Genomic DNA, 11,221 nt, shown 5'->3' with positions numbered 1-11,221 from the left:
TCTGCTGCATTTTAAAGTGTATTAACCAAAGCTGTCCACTTGTTTCTTCAAGAAAGGACAGGGCCATTAGCTTAGTATTATACGGTTTGCACTCAGCGTTAGGTCTGTCCTGCCATGCCATCTTTAGTAGCAGCTCTTAAAACTGTGAAAGCAAAAATTAGGTATTTTTACACTAAAGGTGAATCTAATCTTGAAGCACAATTTTCCATAAGGTGTGATTTTCTGGGTCATCAGACATGCTGTAAACATAAAATACTATGGTTAAGTATTGCTAATAATAAGTTTGTTGATGCATGTGTACTACACAAAAAAAACTTAGCCAAAACTACTTTGCACATGGCTATAGTATCGACACCTGAAATGTTAACACCAGGAGTACCAAGGACCTCAGGGCACTAACAGGCTTTGATTGGCCCAATCAGCTCATAAGCATCTTTTTTTCTACAGTATCCCCCTGAAACCTCTTCTCCTCTTCCTCCAAGGGGTTTAGATTTCAAGGTCAGCTCTGATACGGCACAGCTGCATAACCTGGTGCAGCCAACCCGGAGCAGCACCTCAGATGGCCAAACTAATGAAGTCGTCACAGAAGCAGCTGACACAGCCAGAAGCACCTGAGGGACAGCAGGGGCATCACCACTTTCACTGGTGCTCTTATCTCTATCACTACATACCCTTCTGTTCCTATTTTTTCTAAACCCCACTAAAATCAATACAGTGAGGAAGGTGGAGTTCTGAACAGAAGTAGTTACTTGAGAGCTTTCCTCTGCATTGAATCTCCAAGATTGATTTTACATGCATGAGTACTCCTGGACTCACACTGCGTTCAGCCAGTGGTAGTTACATATTTTTGAGTCTTCAGAAAGATAGTGTTAGAGGCTTCTGATGACTTGGTATTTTAATTGCTTAACAAAAATTTCTATTTACTAAGTAGATTTTTTTTCCACTCATGGCTATTATAACTTTCAAAATTATTTAAAAAAAACCCCAAGTTATAAAAATGTATTTTAGGGACCCACCAGTGTTACTGTTAAAAAAAAATAGCCAGTATGAGTTAAATTATTTTATTCTCAAGACAACTGATCAGAAATATAAAATATTTTGACATTATTTCTGTTTAAATATTGGTGATGAATTATGCATTTCTTTAAATAAAGTGCTGTTTTTACAAATAAGTCTTTAATATTTACTTTTACTGATGCTCTAACCTCTCAATATTGAGTAGATAAAGTGTATTCTGGTTAATGAAAAACACAGCATTACTGTTCCCTTGTATTTCTTCTCATGAAACCATTACATTTTCTATTCAGACTCCTCTATATCCAGTCAATAGAAGCATATTCAGTTTAAATATTTCTCCATACAGAAGCTCTCACAATTCACGGTGGTTTTCATGCCTTTTTCCACACTTCTGTTGCTCTTGACTGTGCCCATATAGGCCTCCTATATCTCTGGGCAAGAGCTGAATTAAAACATCAGTTTTCTTCTACAGTCATTCATTCTTCCTGCTCTTCTGACTTTGTTCTTCTCAAATCCAGACCACTGATGCCTTGAACAATTCAACATTTAGGTTGAACTACAAAAGCAACCTCTTTTTTTACAGTCTTTGATTTGAATGCACAACAAAGTCCTATACAGGTGTAGTTCGGACTAACTTCTCAAATTTTCATTTGTACACTTGGATTTAATCAATCGGATGCTACTTCACCGTGAGGGAAAAACAAAAACCAAAAAACCACCTTTTTTCCAGTGGCTACCTTTTAGGAGAAACAGCTTCTTGTGGTTTTATAGAGCAGCCAGGTGCTGTAAAAGAAAAAAAAAAAACAAACAAACTGAGAAACTGCAACCAGCAAGACTCACAGCTTTAAAGATAACAGAGTAATTCCACAACTACTGGAAACAGGCCCGTATGTTCCAGTATCATTGTGACACTAGACTTGATTTGACCATACAATTCCTTTTACTCATCTTAAGCCCTCTCCTGTAAGGACAAGATATGAAAGGTCAGTCACATGTGAAGAGGTCATCCACTGACACAAATCTTTCCAGTATCTCTTTTCTCCAAGTGTACTTTTCCAGCCAGCAACTACCTAAATCCTATATAATTTTTATATTCAAGTCTATACTAATTTTACTCCTATTTTTACTTCTCACTCTACAATCTCTGCAACTCCCTCCTCTGGCTAATTTCCATTCATTTGGTATTTTTTACTTCAAATCCCAAAGCAGAAAGTAAATATACAAATTACTCCCCAGTTCCCTTCCATTTCCATTACACAATTCCAAAATACCAGATGTCTAAGCAAGCATCAAGATGCAACATAACATGCTGTCATATGTAAAGACAAATTGCAAAACCAGAATTTCCACAAAGAATTACAGATTGAATGTCATCATATTATTTTTTAATTATAGGCACAGTTACTCTTCATTTAACTTGCATCTGGACAATATTCAGTTCTTCCTTTTGCTATCTATATCCTCCCCTTGTTCAGTGCCCCTGCTAGATGTTGGGGTCTTCTTTCTTCTTTCCAACTGTTTAGGTGGGGGAGAGCAGCTGGATGTCTGTGCTGAGCGACGAAGATCATCTTTCTTCCATGCATTTCAATAAACTTGATATGAGAAGGTAAACTAAGCTACCATACATAATCCTATAGGACCTGATGAGATGCATCCCAGAATTCCGAAGGAACTGGCTGATGTAGTTGCAAAGCCACTCTCCATAATATTTGAAAAGTCGCTGGAGATTAGAAGAAGGAAAACATTACACCTATCTATAAAAAGGTAAAACAGAGGACCCTGGAAGTAACTGACCTGCCAGATTCACTTCTGTGCCTGGGAAGATCATGGAACAGATCCTTCTGGAAGCTATACTGCAACACATGGAAGACAGGGAGGTGACTTGATACAGCCAGCATGGCTTCATCAAGGGCAAGTCCTGCCTGACCAACCTAGTGGCTTTCTATGATGGTGTAACTACCTCAGTGGTCAAGGGAACACCAACAGATGTCATCTAGCTGGACCTATGTGTAGCCTTTGACATAGTCCCCCACAGGATCCTTCTCTCTAAACTGGAGAGATATGGATTTGATGGGTGGACTGTTCAGTGGATAAGGAATTGGTTGGATGACTACATTCAAAGGGTAGTGGTCAGCGGCTCAATATGGAGACAGGTGTCCCTCAGGGGTCTGTACTGGGACCAGTGCTGTTCAGTATCTTCTTCAGTGACACAGACAGTGAGATGAGTGCACCCTCATGAAATTTACAGATACCAAGCTGAGTAGTACAGTTGGTAAGTCTGAAGGATGGGATGCTATCCAGAGGGACCTGGACAGGTGGCCTGAGAAGAATCTCATGAGGTTCAATAAGGCAAAGTACAAGGTCCTGAACCTAGGTCAGGGCATCCTCAATATCACTACAGGCTGGCAGATGATGAAATTGAGAGGAGCCCTGCAGGAAAGGACTTGGGGGTGCTGGTAGATGAGAAGTTGGACATGAGTCAGCAGTGTGTGCTTGCAGCTCAGAGGGCAAATTGCATCCTGGGCTGCATCAAAAGAAGCATGCCTAGAGGATCAAGAGAGGTGATTCTGCCACTTTGCTCTGGTGGGAGCTGTGCCCAGCTACAGGACCCCCAACACAAGAGGGATGTAGACCTCTCGAAGCGGGTCCACAGGAGGGCCACAAACATGGCCAGAGGTTGGAGCACCTCTCCTATGAAGACAGAGTGGAAAAATTGGCTATGGGGAGACCTTAAGAGTTACATTTCAGCATCTGAAGGGGACCTACAGGAAGGCTGGGGAAGGACTGTTTAGAAGGGCTTGTAGTGATAGGACAAAGGGCAATGTTTTTAAACTGGAGCAGGACTGATTTAGGTTGGACATAAGGAGGAAGTACTTTACAATGAGAATGGTAAAATACTGGAACAGGTTGCCCAGGGATGTGGTTGAGGCCCTATGTCTGGGGACACTCAAGTTGGCCCTGACATTGATGTGACCTTGGGTAGCCTGACCTAGTTGAAGGTGTCCCTGTTCATTGCAGAGGGGTTGGACAAGATGACCTTTGAAGGTCCCTTCCAACCCAATGCAATGTGTGAAATCTGTAACTGGAAGTTAGCTTTACCTCCAACAAAACTTTGGGGTTTCTTCATACTCTAGGAGATGGATTATGTCCTTCAGAGTATAAACTTTAGATGCCCTCTTGGTTTTTTTCATGTAATTCTTGGAGAAATGGCAAATTCCTAGCGACATGGGCAAGTGAACTTCACAAACTGTTTCCATTTTTTATCACAGATCTAAAAAGGGCCACTTCCTTACATCTATAACTAGCATATGGGATTTTATTTCTGCTCTTCTGGAAGAAATCATTTCAGCTGGTTTGCTGCTTTTTATCTCCATAGATTCCACATGAACTTTTTTCAGCTTTTCATTTCTGATTTGGCAAGTCTGTGTTGACATGCAGCCCTCTCTCCTTTGGTGCAGTTTCTTTCAATTAAACTGCAGACCACTGCCAGATCTCTTCAATCCCACTGCATGAATCTTGACCTCCCCTCATTCCCCCAAGAAACCTCAACCCTAAACAATTTGTCCTGGCAATTAGACACTGATGAAATCTGATTTTCTTTTTTGACCAAGATTGCTTAAGCAAAAAAGGTCACCTAAAACTACAAACACAAACATTTCCTGGGGTGATGTAATTTCCTCAGAAATCTCGACTTCATGCTGCCACTTGCTGTTTCATTGAAGTTGGAGTGCAGACAAAGGAGGAGCATTTTGCTCCTCAGAGCAGTCATCTTGCCTCATGCCTCCATGGGTTGGTCATCCGCTCTAAATTTAAATGGGGAAGTGGCAAGCTAAATCTGTGTTTAACACAGTTCATTGAGTTACAGAAAAACAGTATCTTCCTAGTAGCTTCTCTTATCAAGAAAAGTGTCATTTGCATGCCCTGGCAATTTTCCAAGCCTTAATTTTTTCCCTTGAAAATTACCAAAGTGTCAAAAAAGCCCTTAACCTTCACTCTTGGAACTAATTAATTTTGGCAGAATATTTCGAAGGTCACCAATTCATTTCCATTAAAAAGAAGAGATGGTGGCAACACCCTTCATGTCTATTTACAACAGGGACAAGAACTATGGTGCCCTGAAATCTAACAGCTTATGGATCCAGTAACCACTGAAGTATCTATATTGCAGTTAGGGCAGTCACCTGCCCTCTGCAGTTCAGGCAAGACCTGGAACATGGAGCTACCACTGCCTAACCTGGTATCACTGGCACAGGCAGGAAGCAATCTCTGTACCCTCCTGACAGAAAAAGCAGAACAATCTCACTTCCTGCCTCAGGGATGACACAGCAACCAATGTACAAAGGAATCTTTCTTCCAACAGTGGGCTTTATTGTAGTTGAAATAGCTCATCTGCCAAAACCCCACAAACTGTCAACAACTATTCCAGGAGTTTTTGTCGTATCCCAGCAAGTTTGGAACGACAAAGAATGAAATGAAATTCTTCCTAATGGTGTCCAGACAGGCTCCTAGGATGAGCTGTAGAGAAATCAGTGGCTGTGGACCATGAGAAAAGCATAAAAATGTCACATATTACTCTTCAAACACATCACAGGATGCAGCCATGAGATGCCAATCAATAATTAGATTATAATGAGCTAGAGGATTCAGTTTGCATCAGAAAAAGCTTGGGAAGGTTCTCATCTCAGACACCTTAATTTTGTGGGAGCCCAAAGTATCTTAACCTGAAGTACTGGTAAGAAAAGGCTATGAAACAAATACATGAAGCAACTAAATTGCTAAGCCAGATGCACTAGAGGAACACAAGGATTAAGCAGCTGAAATGCTGAGTACAGAGAACTGGTTCTTGTTTAAATTGCCACGGAACTGAGACATGATGATAAAGATGCTAATTTTTGTAATGGGTCAAGAGAAGCTCCAGAGAACAGACCAGTGAGATGGCTAGTACTATCAGGCAGATGAGCATCAACTGTAACAAAGAATCTGAAATTTGGTGGGAAACAAATAAAAATGGATTTGAAAAGTCTTGCCTCATCAAACTACTGGTATTCCTTGAAGGTGCCAACCATCTTGTAGATAAAAGAGGTCCAACTTGATGGCTGGCTTTTTGCAAGGCTTTTCACAAGGTCCAAGGCTGGCTCTCAAGACAGTAAAGAACCCACAGGGTAAATATGCAGTTTATTGTGTAGATAAATAATCAGTTAGGAAGACAGAAGATGGGAGTAAAGAGTGATTTTTTTCCCATAGTAGAGGGATTCACTATCAGCATTTCCCAGGGATCTACATAAGGACTCAGGATATTTAATGTATGATTTTGAAAAGGCATACAGAGTGAAGTGACAAACTTTCCCATGTTTCCATGTAAATAAAAATAAAAATAAAGGAAAACAGAAGACTTGCAGGAAGATTTCGTGAGACATCTGTGCCCAAACAATAAGACAGACAAAACTTGATGAAGACAAACAGGAAGTTAAAGCACATGTTAAAAAATGTGTTTCTGTAGTTATAGAAAATGATAGACTCTGAGCTCACTCAGTAGACAAAATAGGTTGTAAGAGGTAGTTCTAATCAATATCAACTTAGTCTTCAGTTAGAGCCAAAAAAACAGAGCACTAGAAATAATTAGAAAAGGGCTACAGAAGTGAAAACAGAACATGAATGAAAAACAAACATTACTCTGTCATGTGTAAATCCATGATATGCCTACATCTTGAGCATGGTATGCTAGGCTGATATTTCCAAGTCTGAAAGGATATATAGTAGAAAAAGAAAAGAGATCAGAGGTCAGAAAACACTACAGGGAATGATGAAGCAGCTTTTAAGTCTTCTGTCTGGAGAAAACATGACTGAGGAAGAGTATCACAGATATCTGTAAAATCATCAGTGGTATGAAGGCAATGGAGAGGCAAAAATTGTCCACTGTACTTTCAGATCCAGTAGGAAGAAGCAAAAGAACTCTGGGCATAGCAAATGAAAGCAAGCAGTGCTTCACACCAGTGTCAGATGAGAACAGAACTGTATGAAGCTTGGATTTGACTCAGTACAGCTGCTCTTATGCTCTAAAATATCAGACATTCCTGGAAATTATTTCAAGTTCTAGAGACTACATAAGGGTCCCAGTGCTACTTTTTTTTCAATAAAAAGCAGCTTACCTGGTGCAGAAAACCTTTTTATCTACATGATCTCTTCCTTCTTAGCTGCTTCTGTTGCTCTTCCACAGTCAAACCTATTTCATAGAGCTCTCACGCACAAAAACCCAAAAGCTGATGACAGCCTCCTTGCAGCATCTTATCAACTGGTCAGCAGGAGCAACTGTTGCCTCCATTCTTATAAAAGCATATTCTCCCCAACACTGCCACCATTACTGTCTTTGGCTGTCTTCAAGACACTATGTAGCTCAGCAAGTTGCTTGGAGACACGTTACATCTGTACACTTCTCCAGTTCTTGAGGCATTCCAGTACATTGCACCATGTTATCAAATCTCAAGTGGCAGCTTCTGTTCACCCAGTAATACCTACAGAAGAGGCTCTTCAAGTTTGGGATGTTATCAAGAGGTATCTAGAAGTTCTCACACATGCTGACTACTCTGAGAACAGCAAGCATGCTGCACAATGCATAGTGACACCTGACAGTGGCTTTCACGGGCAGGCAGGCTATTTGGAATACAAAAAGCAGTAGACACTGACTACCCCAGCATTACCAAGGTTTCCACAAGACAACAGAAGGCCTGCAGTTAGCACCTACTTTCACACAGATTACTGAGACTGGAACAACTGGCACCTGCTCATTATTAAGGCCTCCTAAAGCATACAGTACATGAGGTATTATTTAATATAACCAGTGAACAAACGACATTATTTTACAATTGGATGCAAGAAGCAAAATAAGCAATTGAAGGACAGTAGGTGGCACTTTAACTTAATGAATTTTTCAAGGACATTCAGTGGCTTCCATGTTCCTCCTAAAACATGGATCCACATATAAAACACGCATATGAACAGGTTTTGCCCCATTCCTTAACCTGTGTATCAGATGCATATCTGCCTTTAGCTCAGGTGGCTGGCAGGACAGAGATTAGCAGCTTTTATATGTAGGGATGACTGCAGTACATGTATTCATTTGTTACAGGTCATCAACACTTTTCTGTGCATTTTGGTAATAGTACATTTCAAAAGGCAGTTCTCCAGCAATGGCTAGCACTTAGTCCTGGCCATTGAATAAAGGAATTTCAAAGAAATACTCATATAAAAATATTACCTATATGAAATAACTAAATGCATACATACCTAAATACAGAATTAACACAGCTATCTAATCTAGTATACTGAATTGTAAACCTTAAATACATTTAATCTACCTGATCACACTAAAGAAATTGTCTCCTATGAAGAGCATGCAAAACTATGAATTGCACAGAAATGCACCTCTCACTGCTGATATATATTCACACTATATACAGTGTAGTGTATGCTATAGTTCTCTATACTTAAATCCATGTTTGGTGTTTAATAATGCCTAACAAAAATCTTATGCTTACTTCAGATACTACTGAAGGGTGTATAAAAAATCTTACACATAATCGACCCTTTCACCCTGCAGTCACCTCTACGGTCTCAGCAAAAGACAAAGACACACATCAATCATTAACCCAAAAAGCAGTTTACTGGCTTGTTTGTCACGTTCTGTCTTCTAGCCAGTATTAATTTCAGGTGCTACTTACACTGGGAATGACCTGGAGGTCGTGTGTTACTAACACTGCTCTCAAAGGAAGAGTGGAAGTTGTGTATGGTTTCTTGTAAAATCTGTCTCTCTCGTCCCTGTAAAAGTACAATAAATTAAAATAAAGCATTTCTGAATTCATGTTTAAACAATTAATTTATTAAGAGTTCAGCAAAAGTGCCAATATGTGTGTCTATGGCCACAGAGTCACAGTGTACTATTAGGAGTAATAACAAATCCTTACCTATCAGGTATCTCCCTAGAATATCTTGTAGTAATCTTTTCCTGAAACTACCAGACAGTAATAGAAGCATTTTCATTATTTCCTTCCTAGCTTTACAACAACCTACCTCCCTTAATTTTTAGCCTCATCACTTGCTGCTGTTGATCTTAATTCGGAGAACTTCTATTTTGATTACCCAAGCTTCCAGAATCAGCGAGAATGGACTGCAAAACTGGAAAAGCAGCTTAGAAGGCTCATCAGGCCTGACTAAAGAAAGGTTCCAGTTCACAATCCATCTGACACAACTTTGCTTACTGTATGCCATCGTTAGCAAATCTGTTTATGTCCATTTTAAATTAAAAGGCAATAAAAAACTGTAAGGAACAACAGGTGCTGTTTACCTAATCACAGAGAAACCAAAACCTGTTAAGACAAAACAGAGACCTTTCCTTTCACATTACGTTCTCTAGCTGGCCTATAGCGGCCAGAGTATTTTGTGTGGCGTTGTTGAAATCAACATTCAATATTCAAATGCAGTATTACCAATGTTTCTGTTATTAATAGCCTCTGATACAATTTCCAGTGTTTTGTAAAAGAACTGTAGAGTCACTGAACTAGGAAACAGGTAATGAAAGAGGGAGTATCATAAAACAATTTGTTTTCACTAAACAAATGCATGAGTTATTTTGTTTGGAAAACATTAATTTGGCTTTTCTAACAGCTTCAACCATATCTTGAAACTTATCTTGAATTAAAAATGTAAGCAAACCCCTAAGCAGTTTCCCAAGGATAGTATTTCAAAATGTACCTTTCCTGCATTCAGTTCAGAAATAGCTGCCAGAATTTGCTGCCTTGATCCATCAGTTTTAATACCCAGCTCTTTCAGATCACCATCAGTAAGCGTAAGAAAGGCTTCCATGTCCACCTACACATGAAAAGTAAAAAAAGAAAGGAAAAAAGACAAATTTATCTAGGCAAATATTGACTATTATGGTCAAAAGTGTATGGACTCTTTTCAGTTGTACAGACTTGCTACAAATTTCATGCCCACATAATTGTGTAATGAATTATCAGCACCAGGCATTACCCATTATACCAGTCTTTTGTCAGGTTTTAAATCTGTTGCTAATAATTCAATTACTTATCATAGTCTATTTCAAATATTGATTTTTTTTCCAGACAAGCTCTATCAATATAAAACACACTCACCATGAAAATTCTAGCTAGTGGAAGCTAGTTGAATAAGCCTAAGATTTCTCTCTTCCTGTCCCTCCCCACCAAGCATTTTTGGAATTTCAGAATATTGTGGGTACTTTTCCAGTGTGTCCTGAGGAAAACCGAGGGTTTGTTCATTTATCATTTTTAATTTTATCAACACATTATAGAATTGGTTGGAAGGGACCTTAAATATCATCTAGTTCCAATCCCCCCCACTATGGGTAGGAACATCTTCTACTACACCATGTTGCTCAAGGCCCTATCCAACTTGGCTTTGAACGCTTCTAGAAAGGGGGCATACACAACTTCCCTGGGCAACCTGTTCAGGTGTCTCACCAACCTCTCTGTAAGAAATTTCTTCCTAATATCTAATCTAAATCTCCCTTCTTCCAGCTTAAAGCTGTTGCCTCTCATCCTGTCACTACAAGCCCTTGTAAAAAGTGCCTCCTCAGCTTTCTTGTAGGTCCCCTTCATGTATAAGATGTGTTGTCATAAGGACAAATATCTGAAACTTTGCATCTTGATATAACCTTCACATACAGAGCATATCCATTTCTACGAAATGCTTCTTTCCCTACCACACAAGGGAACAATAATAAGCACAGTGCAGACGAAGCTAAATAATCTGTGTTTATGGTGCTGTATCCAGAACTCTGCAGCAATGTCAATTTATGTGTCCCTTCACTGCCTCTGCTTTGGGCCAAACACATACACACAGTTATTCTTTACAACTGATGCTGTCTTAAACATCGTGATGAATTAGGTTTACATCTTTTCATCAATATTTACTGTCACTACATCCTTCAGGCAAGTCCCTGTCACAGGCCTGGTCTACAATGATGCTTTAGTTCCCCAATCCAATTCTCTTGCTGTTTATTCACAGCAGGTAAGTAAGAGAAAGGACCTGCCTCAGTGACTCACACTCTGTTGTTCTCCATCTGCAAATGAGGTCCCAGCTGTGATTCCAGGGGTAATACACTATGTTCTATAAATTGTTTAGCCACATTGGATATAGCCATATATAGAAAGCACAGAATGTAAAAACA

General features: G+C 39.6%; 1 protein-coding gene across 1 annotated transcript in view; it reads right to left on the bottom strand.

The window, feature by feature from the left end:
* Positions 1-1,750: 1,750 nt before the first annotated feature.
* ANKS6 (ankyrin repeat and sterile alpha motif domain containing 6) overlaps positions 1,751-11,221 on the bottom strand; it is a 40,788-nt gene continuing 31,317 nt past the window's right edge. The window contains exons 15-17 of the mRNA XM_054381838.1: positions 9,766-9,882; positions 8,736-8,832; positions 1,751-1,800 (exon numbers count right to left, since the gene is read on the bottom strand). Of these exons, the coding sequence (XP_054237813.1) occupies positions 1,751-1,800; positions 8,736-8,832; positions 9,766-9,882 (264 nt within the window). The remainder of the gene's footprint in view (positions 1,801-8,735; positions 8,833-9,765; positions 9,883-11,221) is intronic.

The sequence above is a fragment of the Indicator indicator genome, chromosome 6, assembly GCF_027791375.1.
Source record: "Indicator indicator isolate 239-I01 chromosome 6, UM_Iind_1.1, whole genome shotgun sequence".
In the NCBI taxonomy this organism is placed as follows: domain Eukaryota; kingdom Metazoa; phylum Chordata; class Aves; order Piciformes; family Indicatoridae; genus Indicator; species Indicator indicator.
Note: the sequence above shows the minus strand (reverse complement) of the source record. Positions and strands in the feature narration are given on the sequence as shown.